This window comes from Nannizzia gypsea, genomic scaffold, assembly GCF_000150975.2.
Source record: "Nannizzia gypsea CBS 118893 supercont1.8 genomic scaffold, whole genome shotgun sequence".
NCBI classification, from domain to species: domain Eukaryota; kingdom Fungi; phylum Ascomycota; class Eurotiomycetes; order Onygenales; family Arthrodermataceae; genus Nannizzia; species Nannizzia gypsea.
This window is the reverse complement of record NW_003345194.1, coordinates 168,576-194,825: the sequence shown is the minus strand read 5'-3', so window position 1 is coordinate 194,825 and position 26,250 is coordinate 168,576. Positions and strand designations below refer to the sequence as shown.

General features: G+C 50.8%; 11 protein-coding genes across 11 annotated transcripts; 6 read left to right on the top strand and 5 right to left on the bottom strand.

Annotated features, from left to right (window-relative positions):
- Positions 1-568: 568 nt before the first annotated feature.
- Positions 569-2,193, top strand: MGYG_07912 (c-24(28) sterol reductase; the record flags this gene model as incomplete). The annotated part of the gene is made up of 4 exons (XM_003169697.1): positions 569-1,440; positions 1,513-1,920; positions 1,980-2,121; positions 2,182-2,193. The coding sequence occupies 4 exons, from the start codon at positions 569-571 to the stop codon at positions 2,191-2,193; spliced, it is 1,434 nt and encodes a 477-aa protein (XP_003169745.1).
- A 763-nt stretch (positions 2,194-2,956) lies between these two features.
- Positions 2,957-3,587, top strand: MGYG_07911 (hypothetical protein; the record flags this gene model as incomplete). The annotated part of the gene is made up of 3 exons (XM_003169696.1): positions 2,957-2,972; positions 3,079-3,148; positions 3,329-3,587. 3 exons carry the CDS (start codon positions 2,957-2,959, stop codon positions 3,585-3,587), a joined length of 345 nt encoding a protein of 114 aa, XP_003169744.1.
- A 418-nt stretch (positions 3,588-4,005) lies between these two features.
- Positions 4,006-5,778, bottom strand: MGYG_07910 (FAD binding domain-containing protein; the record flags this gene model as incomplete). The annotated part of the gene is made up of 4 exons (XM_003169695.1): positions 4,006-4,641; positions 4,714-5,099; positions 5,184-5,400; positions 5,470-5,778. The coding sequence occupies 4 exons, from the start codon at positions 5,776-5,778 to the stop codon at positions 4,006-4,008; spliced, it is 1,548 nt and encodes a 515-aa protein (XP_003169743.1).
- Positions 5,779-6,908: 1,130 nt separating this feature from the next.
- On the top strand, positions 6,909-8,479 carry MGYG_07909 (hypothetical protein; the record flags this gene model as incomplete). Its single annotated transcript, XM_003169694.1, has 5 exons — positions 6,909-7,091; positions 7,235-7,362; positions 7,421-7,662; positions 7,719-7,927; positions 7,991-8,479. The coding sequence occupies 5 exons, from the start codon at positions 6,909-6,911 to the stop codon at positions 8,477-8,479; spliced, it is 1,251 nt and encodes a 416-aa protein (XP_003169742.1).
- Positions 8,480-9,097: 618 nt separating this feature from the next.
- MGYG_07908 (hypothetical protein) lies at positions 9,098-9,673 on the bottom strand (the record flags this gene model as incomplete). The annotated part of the gene is made up of 2 exons (XM_003169693.1): positions 9,098-9,222; positions 9,463-9,673. 2 exons carry the CDS (start codon positions 9,671-9,673, stop codon positions 9,098-9,100), a joined length of 336 nt encoding a protein of 111 aa, XP_003169741.1.
- A 2,024-nt stretch (positions 9,674-11,697) lies between these two features.
- Positions 11,698-14,001, bottom strand: MGYG_07907 (hypothetical protein; the record flags this gene model as incomplete). Its single annotated transcript, XM_003169692.1, has 1 exon — positions 11,698-14,001. One exon carries the CDS (start codon positions 13,999-14,001, stop codon positions 11,698-11,700), a length of 2,304 nt encoding a protein of 767 aa, XP_003169740.1.
- Positions 14,002-14,614: 613 nt separating this feature from the next.
- On the bottom strand, positions 14,615-15,631 carry MGYG_07906 (NADP(+)-dependent dehydrogenase; the record flags this gene model as incomplete). The annotated part of the gene is made up of 2 exons (XM_003169691.1): positions 14,615-14,826; positions 14,908-15,631. The coding sequence occupies 2 exons, from the start codon at positions 15,629-15,631 to the stop codon at positions 14,615-14,617; spliced, it is 936 nt and encodes a 311-aa protein (XP_003169739.1).
- Positions 15,632-16,890: 1,259 nt separating this feature from the next.
- On the top strand, positions 16,891-17,169 carry MGYG_07905 (hypothetical protein; the record flags this gene model as incomplete). The annotated part of the gene is made up of 1 exon (XM_003169690.1): positions 16,891-17,169. The coding sequence occupies one exon, from the start codon at positions 16,891-16,893 to the stop codon at positions 17,167-17,169; it is 279 nt and encodes a 92-aa protein (XP_003169738.1).
- Positions 17,170-17,650: 481 nt separating this feature from the next.
- On the top strand, positions 17,651-18,308 carry MGYG_07904 (hypothetical protein; the record flags this gene model as incomplete). Its single annotated transcript, XM_003169689.1, has 5 exons — positions 17,651-17,702; positions 17,778-17,808; positions 17,859-17,928; positions 18,000-18,122; positions 18,183-18,308. The coding sequence occupies 5 exons, from the start codon at positions 17,651-17,653 to the stop codon at positions 18,306-18,308; spliced, it is 402 nt and encodes a 133-aa protein (XP_003169737.1).
- Positions 18,309-19,199: 891 nt separating this feature from the next.
- Positions 19,200-22,839, bottom strand: MGYG_07903 (hypothetical protein; the record flags this gene model as incomplete). Its single annotated transcript, XM_003169688.1, has 6 exons — positions 19,200-19,279; positions 19,338-21,904; positions 21,973-22,201; positions 22,261-22,354; positions 22,411-22,577; positions 22,704-22,839. The coding sequence occupies 6 exons, from the start codon at positions 22,837-22,839 to the stop codon at positions 19,200-19,202; spliced, it is 3,273 nt and encodes a 1,090-aa protein (XP_003169736.1).
- Positions 22,840-23,911: 1,072 nt separating this feature from the next.
- MGYG_07902 (MADS-box protein GGM13) lies at positions 23,912-25,711 on the top strand (the record flags this gene model as incomplete). Its single annotated transcript, XM_003169687.1, has 2 exons — positions 23,912-24,124; positions 24,191-25,711. The coding sequence occupies 2 exons, from the start codon at positions 23,912-23,914 to the stop codon at positions 25,709-25,711; spliced, it is 1,734 nt and encodes a 577-aa protein (XP_003169735.1).
- Positions 25,712-26,250: the final 539 nt, after the last annotated feature.

Sequence of the window (26,250 nt, the reverse complement as noted above, 5' to 3'; positions counted from 1 at the left end):
CTGCTGATATTAATATTGCCATGGTCCTGTCTTCCTGCTCCGTCGTCCAAGCCGTCTTATATATTCTCCGGTTACTCTCCTAAGTGACTACGGAATATAGGAATGAATAACTAAGTCTCCTTGCCAGGGGACATGGGTCATCATACATAACTACCTGAATCATGGGAGAGCGACTCCTGATGCCTTTGACTTGACCTTGATATCAGCGTGGAGAGCTTCTTCTCGCTGCTCCCGGTCTTCGGTACTGCTCTTGATTAGAGCGCACCAGATCGTACGATCTGTAATAATTAATGGAATCCATACCTTATAGCTGAGGCCTTAGCTGTTGGCTCTCGGATCCCGGGACTTCGTGCTTCCTTGCTCCTTACGCCCTAGTAAAAGTGACTGTGGATAAGCAACTGAAAAAGCTCTTCCTGCTGTCAAATTTCCTGTCGTCTTTTATTAATCTCATGCCTGGTCATGGGTGAATGCTTCAATTAACTCTCCAGTTACCTAATTTTGATTGATTAATTGCATTGCATTGCATTGCATTTTTTTTTTCCTTGTCTTATTGCTTGAAATATCAACCATGGGTGCCAGCCAGCGGAAGTCGCCAAAGTCTGAAAAGGAGGTCGGGCAGCCAGCGACTTCAACTTCAGCATCATCAGCAACGCCATCAAAATTGGCCAAATTCACTGATGGCGCTTCAGATGAGTTCCAATTTGGCGGCTCGCTGGGAGCTACGGGAGTCATGCTGGGCTCTCCGCTGATAATGTGGTATATGTGGATTGGCGCAACATACTACAACGGCGCGTTCCCCTGGCCTGAAGCCGGCCAGAGCTGGACGGACTTTGCCCTCCATCTCGTCCATCTGGTGTACGAAGGCGGCTACCCCACGGCGAAGGCATGGGCTATCTACTGGGTTTTCTTCATTGCTGAAGCCCTGATGTACTGCTACATGCCGGGAGTGTCGAGCCATGGACGACCCCTGAGGCACGAAGGTGGCCTTAGGTTGCCTTACTACTGCTCTGCATACTGCTCGTTCTACGCGACTCTGGTGGCAGCGACGGTCCTGCATGTCACCGGTCTGTTCCCGCTGTACACGCTGATCGACGAGTTTGGCTCTATCATGACTGTTGCCATTCTGTCGGGTTTTATCAACAGTGTCATCGTCTATGTCCAGGCGCTGGTGCGAGGCCGGACTCACCGGCTCACTGGACATCCTGTCTATGATTTCTTTATGGGCGCTGAACTGAACCCCCGTATTGGTATCTTGGACTTTAAGATGTTTTACGAGGTCCGGATTCCGTGGTTTATTTTGTTCCTTATCACTTGCTCCGTGGCTGCTCGCCAGTACGAGACTTACGGCTATGTTGCACCCGAAGTAGTCTTTTTGGCTGTTGCTCATTATCTGTACGCCAACGCCTGCGCCAAAGCAGAGCAGATGATCATTACTAGCTGGTAAGCCTGTCAAAGTCCGCTTTTACTTTCTTTGGTCTATATATATATGTATATACTAACTTTCACGTCCAGGGACATGTACTTTGAGAATCTGGGCTGGATGCTCACTTTTTGGAACATGGCCGGTGTACCGTTTACCTACTGCCACTGTGCCTTGTACATGGCCAACAACCATCCATCTGAGTACCGCTGGAGCCCCATTGCCCTGTCTGTTCTCGGTGTCTTCTATCTCTTCATGTACTGGATGTGGGACAGCGCCAACGGACAGAAGAACGCTTTCCGTCACAGGGAAAGGGGGCAGCTTATCAAACGCAATACATTCCCGCAGGTACCCTGGCAGGCTCTTGAGAACCCCAAAACTATCAAGACAGAGGTGGGAGACCATCTGCTTATCGATGGTTGGTTCGGAATCATCCGCAAGCCAAACTACGTTCCGGACATGTTCTTCTCCTTCACCTGGGGTCTACTCACCGGCTTTAAGTATGTCTTTTAAACAGTGTTTTTGATGAATCCGAATGACGGGCTAACCCAGGTTCTAGGAGTCCCTTCCCCTGGTTCTACTTTGTCTTCTTCATGATTATGATCATTCACCGCACCCTACGAGACATTGATAGATGCAGACGGAAGTACGGTGATGCTTGGAAGGAGTACGAGAAGACTGTTCCTTACATTTTCATCCCCGTGAGTATTCTTCCTCTCGATATTGCCCGTATACACATGCTAATATTAATATCTTCGCAGTATGTCATCTAGCTGTCGATGGTTTATAGGTGGCCTTCCCATATATTACCGCTGCTCTTTTGTGGCGCGTATGATTCCACTATAGTAATGCTTCATGTATAATAAAATTATCTAATTACTAGCATTGGCTGATAGACTGTATAACTAGAAAAAGGTAGTACGCAATTGCCTTTAATCGTCGACAACTTTCAGATCATCAATCAACAACGTACCTTCGACTGTCAAGGTTTTCAGCTCGTTCTTCTCCAGCCGCGTGATAAGTTTAAGCGGAAGCGTGGAATTGAAAAACTCCGGTTTTGATAAGAACCATACCATACCCATATCCATTGATCAACCTTCCCTCCCTCCGGAGCAAGATCATCAAGGTGAATACATTGACTTGGCATTCCCGGCTCAAGATACCTCTCTGTTATTGCATCTTTCTTTACTTCGTGGTTGACGAAGTGTGGCTTTCTTCTAGCAGAATAATGATTGGAAAAAGGGTAACTGACTCCTGATGCTTCATCAAACTGCGCCTTCTATTGAAACCGGCATCGTTTCTTCCCCCCTGCACATGCCAACAGCCAAATATTACTCCAACCCAGCTGCATTCTCCACGGAATGCCGCAGATGTTCTCAGGTATGGAAATACCCAGTGATCCAAAGCTTCGCTCTACTAGACACAACCGCTCAACTGTGTCAGCAAAACACTTTCGGGTCATTCACCCGAGTTGGCGGCTGTGCATAAGCCCATACGCATATATCTTTCTATTGGATATATAATATTGAGAGCGCCATGTTGATGGAGAAGAGTATAGAAAAACCTGCCATACAGCTGGGGGAAAGGGATGGGCGAGATAGCAAACTGCTCCCTTCAACCGAGTAGTTAACTAACGTAACATTGTTAGCTACTTGCAGTCGAAGTCGGCGGTGATAACTTGAACAATAGCCCTGGCCAACATCCCTATGGGGTTACTGCCCAATTTAAGTATTTGTTAATACTCCACCAGCACATCATGCTACATGAAAACATCACCAGACACCTCCTGGGCAGTGACCTTGTCTATATCTTTCTGTCCTTGGTGATATCTGCATATCGTCCGACAGTTCTCAAACGCGGTACCCTCCGAACTGTCTTGTAACTGATTCGTTTCGTTCCCTGAAACAGAGTGGCGGATAATTCTCCTGATGGGGTTATCCCGACTTCAACTCTGGATAAAACTCTTCAAACCAAGATGAGAGTTGTGATAGAGAACCAGTCAAATTGTACTAGTCGGGATGTCCCCGGGTTTGGCAGTGGTATCAGCCTTGGTATCAGGACTGGAGCCCGTAGTAATGGGTATGGAGGCATGGAAGCAGGGAGCATTAGATGGCTAGGACGTCTGCAGCATCGTCAGTGCAGGAGAAGCTTGGTGTCGATCTCATGAACGTCCCCCGGAGTTTAAGCACTTAGTTACAGGCGCATGGAGCATTGCCCGACTGGTAAATGGGTAACGAGGCATTGCGCCGTCAGTGCAGGATGCGTGGACGAACGCTTTCTAGAACTCCTCAAGTGGCAAAGGCCGAGCGAGTATATCATTATGCCGCTGAGGTTGGGCATGCATGCGCACGTTGATATATAAGGGAGAAAGAGCTCCACAGAAATGGTTGAAATAGGCAAGTCGCATATAGATTGAAGGTGGCATTCTTGGCTATAATGAATATCATTCTTCTATATTAATATCAAAGCAAATTAACGCTAGATGCCGGCGTGTTCTGTATATGTATGTACACATGTGTCTGCATGTCTATATGCACGCATGTCTATTATCTACGGAGGATGTATATACATCATTCATTCATCGTTCATGCGACCGGTGCATAGAAGCTGAATTTGCCGTTGGGGTCATACTTCTGCTTCAGGGCCTTGAGCTTGTCCTGACGCCATTGCTCGTAGCCGTACCATTGCTGCGGCGTCTCGCTGCCAAAAGCATAGTTGACGTACGTGTGGAGCTCGGAGCGGCCGCTGCCCTTGAGCAGGATATCACGCAGCTTTTGGCCGAGGGCGACGGCCTTGTTGTCGAGATCAGAGCCGGTAGAGTCGTAGCTGATGAGAGGGGCGGCAAGGTGGTTGTCTCCTCTGAAGGCGTAGGCGGTGGACGCGGCGTCGACGGCCTTGACGCCCTGAGTAGAGTAGCCTTCGAACATGAAAATAGAGTTATGGAAGGGGCCAGCGATGTTGGTCTCAGCGGCGTACAGGGTGTAGGCTTGCTTCATGGCGGAAACGTTGAAGGACTGCAGGTAGATGGGGAAGCGAGGGTTGGAGGCACCAGTCTTCTGGCATGGAGGAGAGTCGAGGGCGATACCGGTCCATCTGCCCAGATCCTTGTATGTGCCTGAGTCGGGAACAGCGGAGATTGGGTTAATGTCATGGAATGGGTTGGTGATGGCCGAATCAACTGTCGAGACGCCCTCTTGGATGAGGTAAACGATGATAACAGGCTAGAAAAACATGTAGATGTCAGTAAATGTGGAATATATATATTTGTATATTAAAGAATAAGGGGAACGGACGTTGTTGGCATCAGCACTGGGGTTGTTGAGCCAGTATGACCACTGGATAACTCCCTCGGGCTGGTTCTTCACGAGGTTGTTGGCGGCGGTATAGACTGCCGCGACCTTGTCGCCGGAGAAGGTCAGTGTCTCGATGGCCCAGTTGGTGTGCTCGATATCGTAAATCTTGAGCGTGACGGAGGTGACGATGCCAAAGTTATGGCCAGCGCCCTTCATAGCCCAGAAGAGATCGGTGCTGGGAGTGATAGTCTTGAGGGTGCCATCGGCAAGGACAACGTCCATGGACAAGAACTGGTCCGCAATGAGTCCATGGTGGCCCTGAAGCCAACCGTGGCCGCCTCCGAGAGCTGGTCCAAGATAACTGACACACTCGCAGGTTCCGGTCACTAAAACGCGAGTCAGCAATTAAACGAACTGGTCATAAAAGAAGAATGATAATAGATAGCTGGAGCTAAATTAAAGGGACTAACCGGCTTGCTTATTTGCATCCCAGAGCTTGTCGGCGAGGTATTTGGAGTTTATTCCACCTCCGGCCTTGACCGATTTACCATCCTGGGCGATTTCGACACTGTTGAGTTGTTTCATAAAGATCTCAATACCACTATCCATCTTGCCCAAGGTGGTGAGGGCGCCATGGGCAGAGTTAAAAGCAAGGAACGGAACATTCTTGTTGTTTGCAAATTTGACCTAGTCGCTTGTGAGTATCAACGGCTATAACGAGCGAAATCGTCATTATCATCGTCGTCATGAACTTACGGTTTCAACAACATCCTGAGCAACGGTTACCTCGATGGCCACACTGACCATCGGTTTATCGAGGGCAGACCATCGAACGCTGGCATTGTCAAAGTCGCGAGAGCCAGGGAGATAGACCTTGGCCTCTGGTGACAGCTTTGGCACCAGTTCTGTCTTGATAGCATCTACCCAACTGGTATCCATATCTCTAGGACATATGTTCACAGAAGCGCCATTGCTAGCTGAGGGCTGTTGCTGAATGCTTCTGGCGGCTGAGCCGTTCGCCCATGCAGCCAATGCGAAGACGATCCCCTTTAGAAGCCCTTGCATCTTTGTGGTGTTTAAGGGGGCTGGGCGGGTGAGAGGTAATAGGGAGGGATGGAAGGTGTTGATGCAATGTTATGCAGGAAATGAGAGGTTAAAAACCCCCCAACCGAAGACGAGACGCCAGCACGCATACTTAAAGATCGGCAGGAAAGAACAGAAAAAGAAGAAGATGACCTGGATGGAATAAGCAAAGTTGTAGGCCCGCCAGACTATCTTCACACCGTACTCCGAAGCTAGCGTCGTGCAGCACGCAGAGCAAGGCGGCATGGCAGCGCGGCAAAGGGGCATATTGTCTTCTGATATAGGCCGGGGACTTAGGGGGGTGGTTGAAGCCACCAGCGAATGATAAAATACCGTCATACCGGACCCCTGTACCCCTGGATTTCGAAAAATGGGCCATTTGGATCTCCGAACGAAGGGTCCATATCCACTTCTTGGGTATAAAGTAGTATGTACGGAGTATGTTATAGTTATTTGCTGCGTGAACCGAACCTCCGCGCTTCTGTAGCAAAAGCGGTCGATGGAGCCTCCAGACATGAGAAAACAGAGACGGGGCCCATATAATTCGGTCTCAGAGCCCGTACTTATTGGCCACAGCCCAGAAATGGCCGTTTGCTTTTTTTTCCTTTTTCGCCATGGGCTCCGTCATGTTTTGCCTTCAGGACCGTCGCTGTCAGATCACACCAACTAGTTCTAGCTCTCACTGCGTGTGTGTAGATTTCGAGCTCGTATCCTCGGCCTCTTCTGGCTCAACCAGAATAGTAAGAATGCAACCCAGGGCTCGGACGATCAGACGGCAGGGGATCCCGGAAGCAGGCAAATTCGACTGTCTCTGCGTCTCATAAAACTCAGGTCTCGTTCTCTGTGGCATGGAGCATTGCCTGCCTGACTGCCTGTTCCTTTGCCTGTTTGATGCAGGCATCCTGCTGTATTACTCCTCTCCTCTTCTCTTATTTGCATCCCAGCCCGCCCCCCTTGAGCAGATCTCGGCCTGGACGAACTCCTGTTTTCTTCTTTTGAACCTGCTCTCGGCCATGCACAGCCATTGAATTTGAGAGACACCTCGATCTATATCAGTGCGCGCCTGTCCGACCATCCTGCCTGCTCTGCTATAGTACACCCCGAACAATATCATGCTGCCATCCACCCCGGCCGAGGTGGCTGCGGCCATGGAAGCTGGTCGCAAGGCCACGATCGAGATATGGACACTCTTTGGAATCGGCTTCACGGCGACGATGCTGCGAATCTATGCACGAATACACGCTGTCGGCGTCAGAAACCTGCGGCCAGACGACTTTCTGGTATTAGTAGCTTTGGTCAGTTAAAGTGTTTGGCTGTTGTTGTTGTGCGCTTGTCTGTGTGGCTGTGTGTTTTTCTGTGGTGGTGTGAAGGATGCAGCGACGTCCCTGGTCAATAGAACGAATAGAAGTGCTGACCATCCATGCTTTGGCTTCTGCAGGTGTTGTACGCAGCGCAGTCGACGCTGGGCTACCATGTCGGCACAGAGGCCCATGGGCTGGCCAACAACTTCATGCTGGACTCGCAGCGAGCGGCCCTGCCGGTCAACAGCATAGAATACAAGTTTAGGTGAGTGTCACGGCAGCAGCTTTAATTATCAAGAGCCCGGGACTGACGGCGCTGTTAGGGTCATCGGGTCGAAGATTCAGGTAGCCGGCTGGACGACGTACACTCTGCTCATCTCGATGCTCAAGTTCTCGATGCTGGCATTCTATATCAGACTGACCGAGGGCGTCGGCGGGACGTACCGCACGCAGATCTATATCGGCTTTGGCCTCGTAGCAGGTACCTGTATGGCATCGCTGCTCACCATCTTCCTGGCCTGCAGGCCCTTCCACCAGTACTGGCAGATATATCCGAACCCAGGCAGTGCGTTCTTCCCGTTCCCTACTATTATTATGCATATAGCTAATGCTGGTCCTTAGATGCATGCCAGCCTGCAGTCTCCAAGCCGGTCGTCTGGGTCTCGTTTACGGCCAACATTATTACTGACATCTACCTGATACTGATCCCCCTGCCCATGCTGTGGCGGTCGACCCTGCGTACGATCAAGAAGATTGCAGCCAGCATCGTGCTTGGTGCAGGTATCTTTGTGCTTGTCTGTGCCTGTCTCAAGAGCATCTTCGTCCTCGTAGTAAGTATACATCTATATACATACACACCTATATACATTTATGCAAAGATACTGACAAGGTAGAACCCTGTGAATGGCGCACAGCTTGCTGGCGCATGGGGAGTGCGAGAAGCCTTCGTCGCCGTCATGGTGACCAACCTGCCCATGATCTTCCCTCTCATCCGTGCCATGCTCTCTCCGTGGTTTTCCAAGCTCTTTTCCACCCAGAAGAAATCCGGTTACAAGTCTCCGGGGTTTCAGACCATCGGCGGCACCCCCCACGGCGGCAACTCGTCCTACGTCAACCACAACAGCCGGAGTAAGGGCCGTCGACAGCCCCAGAGTGACCTCACCACCAGCTTCACCCTCAACGGCAGCGACGAGCGCATAGTACACAGCCACGTCAAGATGCAGGACCTCAAGTCCTTTGGCTCTATGGACCACGAGCACCCCGAACCCCCACCAGCTCGAGGTATCATGATCTCCAACTCCGTCGAGGTCATGCACGAAGATAGAGGTAGTTTACACGACGAAGAACAGCAGCGTGTGGAGAATGTCCGTGAAGTCTGGTAACCCACTTACTTTACGGTCACTTACAATGAGGCACGACGTTTGATGTTCACCATAAAAAAGACAGGAGCCTTTTTTTCCATCTTATCTTCTTATTTTTACTCTTATCATCTTAATTTCCTGCCGGTGGCTTAACTATGTCAGGGGCGTCGAGACGGCACATTCGATATCAACCGCGGACGGCACGACGATACAAAAACCACGAATTAGTTACCGCTCGACTTATCAGTTTCGCCTCTGGCTCGATTCGATTCGACTCAACAGCCCACCTTCACCCGCCACGTTTTTTGCTCTTTCACCTACCGTTTTGGTCCTTAGAGTGTGGTTAATCCATGATACCCATTCCATTATTCTTGTCATTATTATTGCTTTTTGATATGCTTGTCGGTTTCCCTCTCCTCCCGTCTTAGTACGAGCTTTTGCATATATTCCCCCACTTTATATACGGAGTACGAGGCTTCCTGGAGCATTTCGAGTCCCTTTTGTCGATACCATTTCTTTTTTTTGTCCGTCTTTCTTATCTTGAATATCGTCTTTTGTATTTTATGGAGTAACCTACCTACACACGCATAGTTTATACGTTTGAATGACGGATGTACCTGTACCAATATCTGAACTAAATCAAGCAACTGTTACTTTAATTAAGGTGTAAAGAAGGCCTTCACAGGCTTTTTGGTAGCCGAGGAATGCGAGGTGGCTGGCGGGATTAGCCCGTGGGGACGAGAGTATCCCGGCCTTGCCTGACACTAAAATATTAGCCTCCTGACTTTTTCTGCTTATATTAGGGCTACCAAGGACTGGAGGGTTAGGCTGTCTTAGCACGGCACACAGGCTAAGACGGTGCAACGTGGGACGGGACGCTTACTCGAGAATGTTTGCCTCCAACTGTCAGCCATATAGTTACGGAGTACTCCGTAGTTATCAGTTTGTCCGTTCAAATCCTTTCGAATGTTCCGTAGGACTGTGAGAGTCGGACGAAGAGTTACTCGCAGCAAGATCATCATCATCCACATGCAGATGAACCAGTCGATCGTTCCCCTGATTCCTAACGGTAGATGTGGCATCACAGCCACAGTACAGAACGGCTCGCATAACTAAACTCTGACACAGCTTTTGCTGATACACACGTTTGCGCGGAGTACGGAGTACCTTGGGCCTGAATTGTAGCATAACAGGATTTATGTCTAAGTGCGCCATAACTATGTTACGCCGTATATAGCTCCTCATCTTGGTTCTTTGCATCTTCTCTCTCACGGAATATGGTTGAGTTGCGTCAGTGGCACTCGGATGGTTGGCTAACTACCTAGTTACCAACTTAGCCCGTTGTTTACTCCGTAGAGTATGCAGGTGGTATCATCGTCCCAGCTGCCCAGATAGTTCTCAGGCGCCTGGAGCACTCCGAAGATGAACCTTGGAACGAAAGCAAACACCCACATCTCCACGGTTGAACATACATATGCAACTAGCGTACTCCGTGCGGAGTAAGTAGTTAGGCACATTGTTCAGGCATCTCCGAGATGGAAACCCCGTTAGACCTGCAAATCCGATCAGCAGATGGAGAGACAGAATCTGGAGATATCTTCTTCATCGGGTCCAGGAGCCTCAACCCAACCAGTTTGCCCTGTCGGTCACTCCACTGGCTGCCGAAAGCAGCGCAACAGCCACGTTGGCTGACCCCTGGCGTCCCAATTTTTATCTCGACGGGCTAGGTAGGGAGAGGCTGGACGCCTCTCGGCTACAAGCCCAATTTGAGATGCTACAGACGCCTTGCAAGAAAGATTCTGTTGTTCCTTGTGCCTTCGCTGCACCCACTCTTCATCTGTCTAGGTTTGATGCTAGAATAGCTCGCTAATGCCTGGCCATGGCTATCGGGCGATAACTAGAGCCAACTGCTCGGCATTCACCACTTGACAAACACACGGCCGACCGCTCCATTCTGATGCATGGGTTCGACCTCGTGGGCATCCATCAATGAATCCACACTGGAGTGTCGTCGGCTGTCTCCTTGCTCTATGCGAAAGCCTTTTGTTCTTGCTCTTTCATCCTGATCTTGTTGTTTGCTTGGTGCTCGGTTATTCCCTGGACCCGACATCCGAAAACAACCATAAAGTAGTCTGTTTGCGAGGCCCACCGATGCCGTATGCCGTGAACTCGATATCGAGATCCCGAAGCGAGAAGCTAACTCCGGGTCGTCAGGCCCGAACAACCCTAGCACTCACAAGCACAGTCAAAACATCTGCCTTGCTCCTTATATGATCTTAGGCTTTCCCTATACAGGACAAGTGGAAGCGTTTCCGAGAGCCATGGCCTTAGCGCGTTAAGACAACCTTGCCACCCAAAAGGAGCGAAATCTGAAGAAGCGAGTTTGCGGACCCTGATCAGTAACTAAACATGATTACCCTCCGACTGTGATGCAACACTGCGTTAACTAACTAGTTAAGACAGCATTTTGCTCCCTTTCGGACAACGGAGTACGGAGTACGAACGATCTGTCCAGTTCATGGACGAACAGTCGCCCCGTTCGGATAACCCGCTGAAACATCTGACAGATCATTTGCTTGCGCCCGATCAGCATATCCGTACTCCATGCTCCGTACCATCGTCTCGAAATGTGCTTCTCTAAGTCTGGTATGGCTTCTGGTTGGACGGCACCAGGACCCAGTGCCACGATGGCGGCAAGACGTCGATCGGATCTCGCGGAGCTGAGATCTGGTGTTTGCCCGATCTCTGCTTTATCTTAATTCTATTTTAATACTCCGTGCCTCTCCTTTCTCTATCTGCTCCGCTTGCGATTGTATAATATCATGATAGCAGTAGGCGTTCTCCGGTGATAGTTGCAGTGACATAACTAAATCAACGAGATCTCGGGTTTTCCCTTTTCTCTCACAGCGATGCACGTGATGCCAAGCTTTTACTTTGCCGATATCCAGATGGGATGAGCTTCGGCTGTTGATGTACGGAGGATATTGACGTAGCAGTGATAAGCAAACGGTACCGCGGTCTTGCTTATACTTGTGATTGCTTGTACGTGTGATTATCGCAGATCCCACCATGGCGATATCGGGGGTGATAATGATTCTAGCGATCAGCGAGTCTGAGTATTATATACAGCACGCCTCCTCAGTCAGTAGTGGAAGGCAAGTTGGCCCTGAATGTAGTGAAACAAGGACGTAAAAATAAGAATCATAACAGAATAAAAGTCGGCTCAACATTTACAGCCTTCACGCCATAACACCCTTTACAGCATGCAACTCCATTTTAAACAAGTCTATGTTCTTCCCCTTGGCATATGAGGTCGTTTCCTCTCGTTTCCTTTTCAAAGATGTCTTCCCAGGAGACTTTGTGTCAATAATCCTCGCTCGTTCGAAGTCGATAAGAATCACACGTTTGTTCTCTGCATTCCAGAACATATTGTTAATGTGTGTATCTCGGTGGAGGACCTGGTGCCCGTGTATTGCCTGTAGAGATTCCAGTACAGAGGGCAAGAACTCTTTCAATTTATCCAGGCCGGCATGGAGTTTAATGACTCTCCCTGCATGTCCTAGAAGCAGCAAGCGTACTACTGCACAGATACCATCGTACCAGAGGGGGCTTGGGGATATATCGACAGCTCCCAGGCAGACAGGGATATTGACACCCTGAATGGAACTCAGATGTTTATATATACGCTCCTCGTAAATAGCACGGTTCACCATTTCAATAGGTACCGCCTTTGCAACAAGCGTGTAGCTGTATGGAAAAGTGGTAACCCAGAATAATGCTGCGGAAGTTCCGTGGCGATGCATGGACTCACAGCCCCAGGGGCCTGCTTTCCCTATGATTTGCTCACGGATTAGCTCACGACATTCGCGGTCATCAATGACATGGTGGCCGTTGCCATGACTGGCTACATTTGGACAATCCGGGTCAAGAGGGCCGCGGTTACGCAAACCAAGGAGGCATTTCTGGGTACACCAAGGTGCAATTGGTCCAGTATTATAAGTATATTGTTTTCTCCCTGTCGGTGGAGGGGGAGGAGGGTCCCGTGAAGAAGGTTGAGGTATGACAACCATAACATTAGAAGACCGGCGAGGAAGCATAGCAGTTGGGCTGCTTGGAGGAAATCCGCCGCCTCCATTGTCATCATCACTGGAGCCTGAACTGGCCTCCGGATCGCGGCACGATGCAGAGAATAATTTTCTCGACCTTGTTTTGACTGGCGTAAGACGTATGTATTCGTCTCTACTCCTATGGGTTGGTTTATACTCTGACAACTTCCTCCCTTTGATCTTCTCAAGCTCTGGTATATCCGGGGAAAAAAGCCTACTATCATCTTCAATCTCCCATCGCTTTAGCTGAGCTTCTGCGTTTTTTCTCCAAACTTGGCCATGGGGTCGAGATTTTAAGGCTCGGAGGGTGAAAGCAAGAACCTGTCCGACAGCCGTAAGATGTAACTTGTTATTCCCCGGATCGATATTCCAGCCAGTAGTATCCTTGATATCGTTGTTTGGGATAGAAAGGTAGTAGTAAACCGTAGTAGGGTCATCAGCAGCGACACGAAGGAAGATAAAAGCCTCCCCAGTACATATATATCCAAACTCAAGCTCTCCTTGGATCATATATGAGAACGCCTGTGTAACAACCGCGGCAACTCGCCGACGAATAATCTTTGTTATACTATCATCCTCAGCAACGCAAATAACCTCATTGACATCTATATCGCCGAGCCCTTTTTCAATGGTATCAAGGGTAAGCTTATGTGGTGCTTTATACTCAATGATAAAGACAGGGATATTCCCTTCACTTCCTGCATTATAAACACAGAACTGGTCGGCACGCGGGCGAGAGGACGTTGACCATACGGTTGGCATTGCGGGAATATCGTCTCCATGTTCATCGACCTGCCTTCGCCTTTTTTGCACGGGGGATTGCTGTGGGGTGCTATTACTTGGGCCGGGACTCCGTTCAGCAGAGTCTATAGTATTGCCATGATTCTCAAATATCACTTTGCCCAGGATATTAAACTTGTCACGGAGCTGGGAGTTCATATGGAGAGTTCGGATAACAAGGGAGACACGATCCTCGACAGTATAACGCTCATAGAAACAGAGATCCATCTCAGAGCCCATCAGTCTCACCTGCATATCCTTCCCGATCTCCTTTAAGGTATGCAGGGACGTAAAATGGGGCTCTGAGGCAAAGTCGACATTCAGAAGGTCTTGCCATACTGTCAATTGTTCCTGGGGGAATGTCGTCCACTCCCTGATATAGTTAGGTCGAAGTTTGGAGGACGCATTCTCCGGCAACCCTTGCGTGCCGGTTTTGTGGTTGACACGCGAGGAAAAGCCTACAGATAGGTGAACGTGACAAGCATCCAGAAATTCAGGGAGCGAGGTGGGCTGGGTTTGCTTCTGAGCCTTCTCGAGTTCCAGCTTCGCGTCCTCTTCCCTCCGTTCAGCATTCTCTTTCGCCTTTTCGGCGTCCTGTTGAAGACGCCTCGCCTTCTCAAGTTCCTGGCGAAGAGTCTCAAGCTCCGAAGCTGACATATTTATAAGTGTAGGTTATAGCTTGGAGAGTCTTCTATCGCGGTTGTTTATTAGTTCGGTCAACAGAACGCAAGAGACCCATTGATATTGTGTCAAAACGACTGAGCCACAAGAGGGAGTATACATTGAAGCTGTATTTTAACTTGTTGATGTTGATGCTGGCGTTGGTGTTTTTGGCTTCCAGGTAGCACCCGAATAGCCTCTTAGCGTGACTTGATTTGATTGGAGCCCTGGAAAGCCAACTGCTTTAGTCGCGTCTTGGCGTAACTATAACTAATACTCCGTATATCATCCAGTAAAACGAACAATTGTTTCATTGATACCGGCGGCCATAATTTTGATGTTAAATAGGGCGTTGTTGACGAAGGTGGATATATATTAACCTATCTATCGTGCTGCCATTTTGATAGCTTGCGTCTGACTATAAACAACATGCCCGCTCGGTCTAATAAAAATCAAGAATCTGGCCTGACTATATTATGAAACAAGAGCAAAGTTGAGGTTTTTGTGCTAACACTCTATGTAAGTGGCTCATGCGCTTGTTTAATCACCACGCGCATGCACACCGTTTAGCCTGGGATGGTGACTTCTCATACCGAGACCGATCGTTTAGTTACTGGATGCCTGGTAACGCCTGGCCACCGACAAATCGTGGGAATCCTTGGTAGCCGAGCCAGAGCTCACCAGTTCCCTGCGAACCACCGACAATCTCGTTTTTCCGAGCCTTGAGCTCATCAACGTCCCAACAAGAGAAGACGATCTTGTTCTTCAGGAATTCAGCTTCGGGGGAGACAATCCAAACGAGGAAGTCGGCAGGAAGAGAGACTGGGAAGGGATAATCATTAATTAGTTATATTAGGCATAGAGACGAAGTAGCCGCAAAGAACAATGTCAGTTGATACTCACTTTCGTCGAAGGCAAATGGCAATTTAATTGACTCTGACAGCTTAGCAGACATAGCTGTTTGGAGAAAACCAGGATGAACATTATGAAGACGCACTTGCGGGTTCTCGACAGCGAATGACTGCAAGACCTTGACGGCGGCCATCTTACTACTCACGTAGGCGCCCATGCCAGTAAATGGGGGAAAAAGGATGCCGGCTGTCGTCAGATTGACGAATGTGACTGGTTTGTCTTCATTAGGACTAACTGATTTGTTTGCCAGAACAACAGCCTGTGCCGTTACCAGCGAACCAACAACGGTAGTCTTATAGCCGTCCAAAAATGTAGCCGGATCGGCTTCCAGGAGCGGAACAACAGGAGCCAGAGCACCAGCACAGTGGATCAGGATATCGATGCCGCCAAACTCGGCAGCCACCTTGTTCATGATGTCGCGGACGCTTGAAGCATTGCACAGCTCAGCCTCATGAGTTTGGATTGTCACCTCTGCGTGGTTGTTATGGACAATAGCGGTGGTTTCGGTCAGGGCGTCTGTGCGCCGACCGAGAAGAATGAGGGCTCGCGGGCCCGATGCAGCAAAGGATGAAGCCGTGGCCCGGCCGATGCCGCCAGATGCGCCAGTAATCAACACAACCTTGCCCGCGGTGGAAAGGCCAGGCTGGGTTGGATTGATTCCAGCATATGTGGTAGAGTGAGTAATCTTGGTGTACGAGGGCGGTGGTGATGCCATTGTATTGTCGCTAGGTTGGTTGGAGTGTAACGGAGGTAACCGTAAGGAGTCGACCTGATTAAATAGCGGAAGCGGGAGGGAGGGGTTGAATAAAGCGTGTTATAGCCTAAAGGAGGGGATGGATATCTGGATATTTATTCTGGTGATAATATGCCATACCGGAAATAAGGCGATTGAAAAAACCCTTTAAGTCCAAAATCTACGGTTCTTCATGTGCATATTCGAAATCCAACAGCGAAATGGCCGTTAAGCCCGAAGGCTACAGCTATATCCATGTAAATTTCAGACAAGGGTTTGGAAATACCCTTATGCCCAAGCATGGTAGGTACGCTGTTGCATGGTCGGCCCTCGGTGTGAAGGATCCGAAGTGGAACCAATCCTTGGGCTTACGCGGGAACCCAAGTCTCGCGTGCTTCGGGGGTTTAAATATACCGAAGTCTTAAGTTCCCGTGCGGCTCCGAGAAGATATGGCCAAATACACACCACTGCTCTCTACATTCAAGATCAAGGCACATATCGTTAACTTGGGTAACGATCATGGTGAAATCTAGAGCCTATATATTTAAGGTTAAGTTTCGCAGAGCCGCCTTTTAAGGTTGAGCCTCATCTATTCGAGTAACTAACGAAGGATGGGTTGTTCTTTTGCTAGTTGTTTGCCTATCCTTAAATCTACAATGAAATTCGATGCTGAGGGATCTATGAATAAGACAATCCCTTATAAAGTAGTAAGTCAACAGTTGATCACATATTAACAAGGTATCAAGTATAGGGCGTTGCAGGGGGCTCCATACACTTACTCATCAACTGACCAACAATGCAACGGGAGTAGTAGCGACAAGATGATATCAGTTTATCTCCTCCTTCTCGCCACGGCTACTATAGTCGCAGTCGCTTAAAATAAAGCCATCACCGTTATCCTCCCTACAGCAACACCAAGTGCCACAATCGACCCGCCACACTGCCAGAGACAAAGTTTCACCAACTACTTCTTTTTCCCGGACCCAACCGGCGAAGTGTAATCACGGATTATGTCGCACGACAACAGACCTTACAAGCCCTGTTCCTCAGCTGCTGTCGATAGAATCCTTAACTGCCCCTTTCCCGAGGCCTCCGACTGGTGCAGTGTCAGCGCTTCCATTCCCGTGTCTGTACTACCCGCCTACTCCTCATACGGAAGCACGGTCTCAGATTAGTGGAAGTCTCGTAGCTCAGCGGCCTTCTCACTCGCTGAACAATGCCCTCATGGCTGGTTCAAAGCAATGAACATCTATTATAATGCTGCGACATGGCTGAATATGACTACTATCTATGGCGGATGCTATGCTGAAGCCAAAGCGGCTTCTGGCTCTAGTCTTTCCGACGGGCCAACGGTGACAGCTGCACCGACAGCAGCGCTGGGTAGAGGAAGCGCTACGAGCGCCATCGAACAGACCAGGAGCCCGAACGCCAATGGTGTACTTGATCGGGCGATGATCTGCTCTGTGTGGAAAGCTGCTAGTGTATGGGTAGTCTGGGTTTTGATAAGCTATGGCGTGTAGATTGGTATCACGGATCAAAAGTTTGATTGTTTGGACTGAAAAGGGGTTCATTTGTTATTTGTTCAGTGGTCAACGTACGCTGTAGTACATTTCTCTAGATATCTTAGCAGGGATACTAAAAAATAAGTTAGTTAGCTAGTTGCCCTATCTCACTACTTTTATCATAATTTCCACTTACCGGGTAGAGCGTGCTCTTATCAAGCCTCCACGCCGTTGACAAGGTGCATATCATGGATGTTCCAAGTTCGCGTCGACGCCCAGGGTTGAAGTCGAGATAAGAGTGTATTACATAAGACAACGACAGCCGCAGAGATAAGGATCGATAAGCTTATCGCTTATCGCAAGAGTAGAAATAGACGACAAACAAGGAGTCAAAGGTGGCGATGAGATGAGGAAGTCGAGCTACTTGAACGTCTGTGAATAGCAGAGGGATATATCATTTATACAATATACTGCGCATAGCCAGGAAGCAAGCTACAGCATGTCCGAGTCGCAGCAGCAAGCGGCCCAGGTCGTATCGCATGGGCGCGGAGGTAAGGGGTTTTCTAACATATCCCACCTTGTCACATATCTTCCGAGTTAGACTAACTAGATTCTGGCGGTGTTAGGCCAGGGAAACATCGCTGCTGATTCTACGAAGTTGGTTTACTGTTCGCGCACCTCTCAGTGCGACTTCTAACGGCGCATAGATACGTCGATGCAGAAATTGTCCGAGAAGGTGTCGAGGGGGACCAAGGAGACGGCGCATATTCTGCAGGGGTACGATAAACAGCTGCAAGTTCGTGGATATGGACATGGCTAGAGCTGATGTGTTTGGTTTTCGTTTCTAGCGTGGAGGTGTAGGGAATATAGGATCGCCTAACGTGCCTCCGTCTCGTGGCCAGCCGCATGATGCAGACGTTATCCCCCCCACGGCCATGAGGAAGGCTTCTTCTGCTGAGTATCATGTTGGAGTAAGTGTTTTGCGCCCTCTGCGCTATGTGAGGTTGGCTGACGGCGACATTGTGTTGTAGAGAGGCGGACAAGGGAATGTACGCAGCGAACCGTCTGAACCAATACCAGAGCAGGAGGGGCATGATAAGAGATCCGAGGGGTTTGTGGATAAAGTCAAGCAGATGGTTTTTGGTCGGAAGGAGTAGCTAGTTGGTTGGGTTTGTAGTTACTTACTGTATTATGTTGGTTAATGGAACTCTTTACTCACTTGCTGTGTTCTAGCCGTAGTTTGTATATTGATTGATGGGTAATTAGACTAGACTAGGCTATAAGAATGAAATGGTGGATTGTATAGTAAGTGTAACTGGTACGCAACGCAACGCAACGAAACGCACGGCGAGGCAAGAAAACGGAACGGTGTACCAACGTAAGACGAGATAAGATAGAGTCAAGTAAAGTGAGGTGGAAGGTAGGAAATTGAGTATCTACTGAAAGGTGTGTAAGGAAGCGAGTTGTGAGAAATTTGATAGATAGATAGAAGAGTGACGGAGACATATGAGATTTGCCCGGGTATAAAATAGATAAATAAGATAGGTAAGTAAGAGAATACTCCTGACCTGGTGGGTTGTTACGCGTGATGGATATCAGAGTTAAAAAGGTCAGGTCGGGTAAGGAGGTGGAGGGTGGATGGGTATATGGAGAACGCTGTGGACTTGGATGTGGATGTGGGAGTGGGAGTGGATATATGAACTGCAGCCGAGCAAGGCAGACAGGCAAGCAAGCAAGCGAGAGGAAGAAACTGCAAACTGGAAACTGGTTTGGCGAAGAGGAGAAGATCTGGGGTATGAGAAGCAATAAGACAAAGGAGATTAAGATAAAATAAGATATTAAAACAGATAGGAAAGAGAAAAAAACGAGACAACGAGACACGGGAATAGCAGCAGGAACGGGAACAGGCTGAGATAGATAGGCAGATAGATGGACAGACAAACAGGCGTGAGCGAGCTCTTTTTTTGTTTAGGGGTTGGGTTAGTTAAGTCAATCGTCACATTTGATGGCGTTAGATTGTTGCTCATGGATCGGTTCGGGGTTTAGATTTAGTTGGCGCGAGAAGATTCCATGTTCTTGGTCAGTTCGGCAACTCGGGCCTTGATGCGTGCGGCTCGCATTTCAATCGCTATGTCTGTTAGTACGGAGGCAAATATACGGAACGATAGAAGAGGTGCTTGACTTACTTTCTTGCTGAGTAGGTTGCCTTGGCGCAGAAGCGGGAGCAGCAGCAGCAGCGGGCGCAGGGGTAGGGGCCGGGGAAGCGGAGACGGCAGCGTCAGGGGCAGCGGCGCGCTGAGCGGCGTTCTTGCGGATCTGAGCCCACCGGTCTAGAGCAGGGACTTCGGGCTCGGCCTCTGGCTCTGGCGCTGGATCGGCCTGTGGCTGCGTCTGTGGCTGCGGCTCAGGGGTACGGACAGGAAGCTCCTTTTCAGCCTGGCCGTTGAGAGTCTTTGACTCTGGAACGGTAACTGGAGCGGCCTTTGGCTCGGGTTCAACGGGGGAGGGAGTCTCGATGGGCGAGAAGGCTGGCTGGTCGACTATGGGGCTCTGGTGGGAGAAGGAAGAGAAGGCGCCTGTGTCTGGTTTCTTGTCGATGGGGGAAACAGGGGAGACGGGGGTAGACTCCATGTTGGCGGTTGGACGCTGGCTCTCTGGTGGCGGAGGAGAGACGCGAGGTTCCTTAGCTGGTACGGGTACGGGAGCTGGAGCTGGAGCTGGGGCCGGAGCTGGGGCGGCAGCAACAGGCTTGACTGGCTTGCGCTCTACGGTGGCAGCTTGTTTGGCCTTCTGGCTCTCTTCCTGGAACTTCTTTAGGCCGAAACCGGATAGACGGCGGGTATGTGGGATCCGTGAAGAAGAAGCGGGCGAGGAGTTGGCTGAGCGCTGCTGGGATTGAGATTGAGACTGAGACTGAGCTGATCTGCCCTCGAGCGCAGCACGGGCAGCAGCTACGGCGGACTCCTTTTCGGAGGGGTCGGCCTTGGAGCCACCGAACATGCCCTTCAGGCCGGCGTTGCCTGGCTTCTTCTTTACCTTCCTGTCGTCTGCCGCGGACTCTTCTGTTGCTGGGGTTGGAGATGCAACGCGGGCTGGAGTTGGGCTGGGCGAGGCCGTTGCTGGCGTAGATGCAGCAGGAGTAGATGCGGCGGGACTAGCAACAGTGGTAGTAGCAGAAGTAACAGTGGCAGCAACTGGGGGAGTTGGAGGAGTGGGCTTGTCAAAGTTGATGCTGCTGGCCATGTCGTGCTTTGGCGGAGTGTCCGGGCTAGGTGACGCAGTGGTAGACCTGGGCAGACGATCCCGGATAGAGGGTATATCACGGCTGGAAGTCGAGCTCTCGTGCTTGGGTGGGACCTCTGGCTTGTTCTGGTCTGTAGAGGATCTCGACCGGCTTCCCATGTCGAGACTTGTAGCGGGCTTGCCGGTTCCAGCAAGGGAGTTCTCCAAGTAAGCGTTGCGGATGTTGTTCTTGTCGTAGTTGCTGGCCCACTTCATGGCCTGGGACATCTCTGTTATCATGCCTGGCTGTAGGGTGTGGACAGAGTTAGTCTTGGAGGTCTGGTTCATCTCGGACCTTGCGCGTTCCTTGTTTGCTTCTTCGAGTTCCTGTTCCCGTCTCTTGCGCTGGAGAGCAGCGGCAGCAGCCTGGATACGAGCATGCTGGTCGGGTCCTATGCTGGCTTTGCTGGACGGAGCAGTGCCGTTGGCGTTGTTGTACTGTTCTCCGATGAGGCCGCCTACTTTCTTCGCGCTGGTCTTGCTTCTGCCGAGTCTGCCCTTGCGGGTCTTGAAGCCGAAGAAGGTCTTCTTCTCCGCGATGTAGGCGTTGGCGTCTGGTTCAGGGGCAGATCCTTTGATCTGCTCTTCGAGGATGAGCCACTTGCCCCCCGGGATGATGGTTTCGAGCAAGGCGCATCTGCCAAAGACGGCCTTTCGGACAGCGGACTCTTCGCCTGACAGACTGCTGACCCAAACCCACCAGAAGGAGTCGTCGAGGTCGAGGGTGGAGATGCTGGCGAGTTCACCGGGATCGAGCATGGAACCGTCATCGAGCCCTCCGCGCTTGTGAGACTGGGAGGACTGGCCACGGACTGCCTGCAGGGGAGGCAGGATCTTGTCAGGGGGCAGCAGGAGAGTGGTGGGCGACTTGGCACCGTTCTCCTCCGAGAAGCCAGAGGAGAGGAAGTCAGCCCAGGAGGGAGTGGTAGGCCGGCCAAAGTCAGCGGTGCGAGACTCGGGAGCAGACCTGAGTCCCATGGGGGTGCTGCTGGTCTTCTTGTTGTTGCCGTCTCCGTCCAGGTCGTCTTCGATGGCGCCTCCAAAGCCGATATCTTCGAAGCGAGACCAGGAGGCGTCCTGCAGGCTGGTGGAGGCCTTGACGGAAGTGGAGACCTCAGACTGGTTTGTGGTAGCGATGCAGCAGAGGACACGCTTGCACTCTTCGGTCAGGGCATCCTGGGGGTCCTCGTAGCTGGCGAACTGCTGCAGGGCATGGTCACTTGCGCGGTACTCGAAGTTCCTGACGCGGCGCAAGAGGGCAAAGGGGGTGGGCGAGACGACGTCCACGAGCATGACGACCTTTGTGGTGGTCGTCTGGAGCAAAGAGGGCGTCTCTGGCGGGTACTCTGTGGCGCGGACGAGGTTCTGCAAGGAAAGGGGGAGGGTCGAGATGCCGTTGGTGCCTCGCAGGGAATCAGGGGCCTGCGACCTCAGGTACGCAAAGAACAGGTGGCTTGTGGCATCCGCAGCTCTAGTTATCTACTATTAGCCACCATACAGGCATAAAAATGGAAAAAAAAGAAAAAGGTAAAGACGTACGTGTTCCATGTCTTGTAGCTGGCCTCGAAGCCCTTGCCGGTGTCTGAGTGCTCAAAGGCCCACCATCCAGCGTATCTGGACAGCTTTCGTCCTCCGAGGCCATTGGATTTACCGTGGGCCGCGATGGCAGCCATGAGGTCGAAGAAGGCGAAGATGATCTTGGTGCGAGCATCCGAGTCGACGCTGAGGGGGATGAAGGTCGAAAAGGCGTCTCTCGCAAACTGGGCATCTTCATATCATTAGCATTTACATATATAGTATATAGATAAAGAGAGAGTATAGGAGTACCATTCTCGCCGACTTTGAAGAGCTCGTAGGCCTCCCAGGTAACAACACCACCGGGCAGTCTAGCCCAGCACCACTTCATCACACTACACAGGACCTATCTTCCATTAGCTTATGCTCTTATATATAGATAAAGAGAAAGAGAGTATCTACCATTGGCTCTGAGAGACGCAGCTCCTGGGCGAGCTGGCTCCCCTGCAGCGGCCCCGGCCTGTCCGTCCGCTCTGGCGGGGGCGAGAAGAAGTTGCGTATGAAGGTCTTTGCCGCAGAGGGATCAGAGGTCGGCCTGAAGGGCAGCAACAAGAACGGTATATCCAGGGCTAAACACATTAATTAGGTATATCTTTTCTTCTTCTTCATTTTCTTCTTCATCTTGTATAAAAGTAGAGTGGAAGAGTACCCCTATCTTTGAGCTCGGCGGTGCACCCAAGCAAGAGGTCGACCACCTCGTCTGGCTCTATCTCTGTGCGGAGCCATTGCGTCCGTCCATGTCGGCTTCTCAGGCTCAGCGGAAGCCCGTTCAGCCTGCCAGCTTCTTCGAGGGAGTCCTTGGAGCGGAAGACGCGCGAGAAGAAAGGACATCCTGCATGCCGTAGTGGTGGTCGTAGGTGGCAGGGGAGTTCAGGGGTTGGCAGCGAGAGAACCGCAGTGTCTAGACTAAGCACCGCGACAACGAGCGTGAGAAGTAGAAGAAGAGGAAGAAGAAGAGTAAGGAGAGGAAGAAGTAAAAGAGAGTGACCACTCGGAGAATAGAAGAAGACGAAGAAGAAGAGGACGAAGAGTAAAAGGAGAGGAAGAAGAAGTTCAAGCAGCAGACGAAGAATAAAATAATAGTGTTAAAGCGTGTGGCCCACCCGCCGTCGACATAACTTTAGTTATTTAACACTAAAAAGAAGGACTTGACTTGACTTTTCGACTTGGGTTGACGGACTCAGGGGTAAAAAGTAGAAAAGTAGAAGAGAAGAAGAAAAAGCAAGGAGGAAGAGAGAGAAAGCAGAGAGAGAGGAACCAGTCACATCTTGTCTTCCTCTTCTGCCTGCCACTTCTCTCTCTCTCTCTCTCTCTCTCTCTCTCGTCTTCTTCTACTTACTCCTTCTTACTACTACTCTCCTTACTCTCTTACTCTTCTAGTCTCTCTCTTACTTTTCCTTCTCTTCTTCTTCTCTTTCTCTCTTAAAGCGCGTGGAAGTAAGAGCCTCAACCTCTTAGTGTGTCTTAGTCATCCTCTTACTGCCACGTCTCTCTTCTTAGTCATCCCTTAGTCATCCCTTCTACCGTTCTGCTGACTCATCTATTACTCATCCCCTCCTTTTCTCTCTTTTCTATCTTTAGCAACTTTTTTCCTTCTTTTTTTCCTTTTCTTCTTTTTCGTCTTTTTATAGAAATTTCTCACTTTTATTTCTATGTTTAGCAGCGACGAAGAAGAGCCAAAAAAAGAGACAAACAGCCAAACAGCGACTTTTGCCCGGTAGTGACTTACTTACTCACCTTGCCTTGTAGACCTAGGAGGGTCTAGAGATCCATAGACCTTAGGCGACGGCAGACGAGGAGACGTTGGCTGCGCTTAGAGGCGACAGGCGAGGAGCGGAGGCGACGAGGACACGGCGTCTACAGTTACAGCGACAGCGACAGTGACTTGAGTGAGTGACTGGCCATGGGCCGCCGCAAGATCGAGATCAAGGCCATCAAGGACGATCGCAACCGCTCAGTCACCTTTCTGAAGCGGAAGGGCGGCCTCTTCAAGAAGGCCCACGAGCTCTCTGTCCTCTGCTCCGTCGACGTCACCGTCATCATCTTCGGCCACAACAAGAAGCTCTACGAGTTCTCCTCCGCCGACATCCAGGAGACCCTCGGCAGATACCAATACGTGCGTCTTTCTCTTCTTCTTATTACTTACCACTTATATAGATATGCCATGCTAACGAAGAGATAGTATGGACAGCCGCACGAGCACAAGGGGCCGGCCGACTTTCTCGGCAAGGGCGCGCTCGACGACGACGAGGACGACGAGTCGCCCGCGCCAGACGACCAGATGGGCGCCGTCTACCGCCCACCACCACCACCACCGCCGCCGCCCCATCAGCAACAACAACATCATATAAAGCAGCCGCCGTCAGTCTCGCCGCCGATAGATGGACCCCATGCGCCGCCCGGACAGCCGTCGCGGCCCTCGTCGCGCAACCACGTCCAGCGGATGGCCATGCAGCAACACCCGCAGCATCACCCGCAACACGGCACGCCCCCTCCACAGTCCACGCCTGGCGCGCAGAACGGCTTCTACATGCAGCAGAACTACCAGCAGCAACAGCAGCAGCAGATACCGCGGCAGCATCCACAGTACTACCCGCATCAGCCTCTGCCGCCGCCCCAGCACCCGCACCAGCAGCACCCGGCCATCGCCCAGCAGCAGCAGTACATCCCGGACAACAGGCGGCAGTCCGGCCCCTTCCCTGACCATCCACACCAACAGCATCAACAACATCATCAACAGATAAAAGTAGATCCCAGCCCGCCGCCGCAGGCAAAGCCCATGCCGACCAAGTCACGGTCCATCTTCACTCCCATAGACGACCATGGCTCGGTGCTCGCGCAGCATTTCCGCTTTGGTCCCACCGTGGAGTCGCCCAAGAAGGAACCCAGGCAGACTCCCAAACAGCCACCTCCACCTCCACCACAGCAGCAGCAGCAGCAGCAGATACCACACAGGACGTCTGTCTCGTCCATCCCGCCGCCCTCCAGGACAAATAGCATCCAGTCTAACATCAAACGGCCTATCCTGAAGGTGCAGATACCCAGCGAGACTTCAGATGCAGGCAGCATGACTGCAGGTTCCTCGCCTACCACTGGAACTAACCCTGTCCCTGCCGGTGGTGGTAATCCCCCCGGTGGTGGTCCAAGTAATGCTGCTGCCACATCAACATCTACCGGGCTGGTGCCTGGAAATAAACCGGCAGAGACAAGCCATTCAGCTGTCGTCCTGCCTCCACCGTCACCCTCGGCCTCTGCCTTGCTCAGCGCAGGTGCCCATGGCCCGCCCAACCCCTTTGCCCGCCCCCCTCCGCCAGCATCAAACAGCCAGCCATCCAACAACCCTTCCAATACAAACAACAGCAGCGGCACCAACAATAACAATAACAACAACATCGATACCCCCATCTCTGCCCTCCCGAGCCGCTTTGTCTCTGACACCTTGCTCCCCTCCCCGTCCAGCTTCTACCCTGAATGGGGCTTCGGTCGATCCGGCCCAGACAGCAACATGCTTCCCTCCCCCTTGACCTTCTCCACGCCTGTCCTGCAGAACTCCTCCCAGCCATTCGCTAGCAGCTCCTCTAACCCCAATGCCCATTCGAATGTTACTTCAAACATTAACAGAGAAGACGAGTCCGATCGCAAGAGAAAGGAGCCCGAGTCCAGCTCTGAGACCGCCGTCGACAAGAGGCTCAAAGTCGAGTAACTCTTGACACCTACTTTTCTATCTTCATCCCTGCTCTTCAACCTTGTCGTTCTTGTTTATATATGTCTGTCTGTATCTGTCTTCGTAGTAATCCCTTTCTCTCTCTCTGTCGCTTTCCTTCTCTTCTGTCTTTCCTTTACTCTATCTCTCTTATATATCTATATCTGTCTACCGGCGCATGGCATGGTACGTGGTTAGTGGTAGTCTAGGTCGGCGGTCATCAACTCTTCCTCTTACTCTTACTCTTACTCTTACTCTATCTTCTCTGTCTATATCTATATCTATATCAACTACTTTCATCTTCTACTTCTGCTTCTACTTCGACTCTCTAATAATAGCCAAGAGTCTAAACTCTAAATTCCATCACATGACTAGGGCTCGCTAACATCCGCTTCCGGACTAGCGCGGCCCAAGACACAAACTTTCACAAAAAAACTTCAAGAAAAAAAGCCGAAGACGAAGACGAAGACGACGAAGAACGACAGCGACGACGACGAACCACCTCGACTTCGACTTGGAACCCGGAACTTCCACTTGCA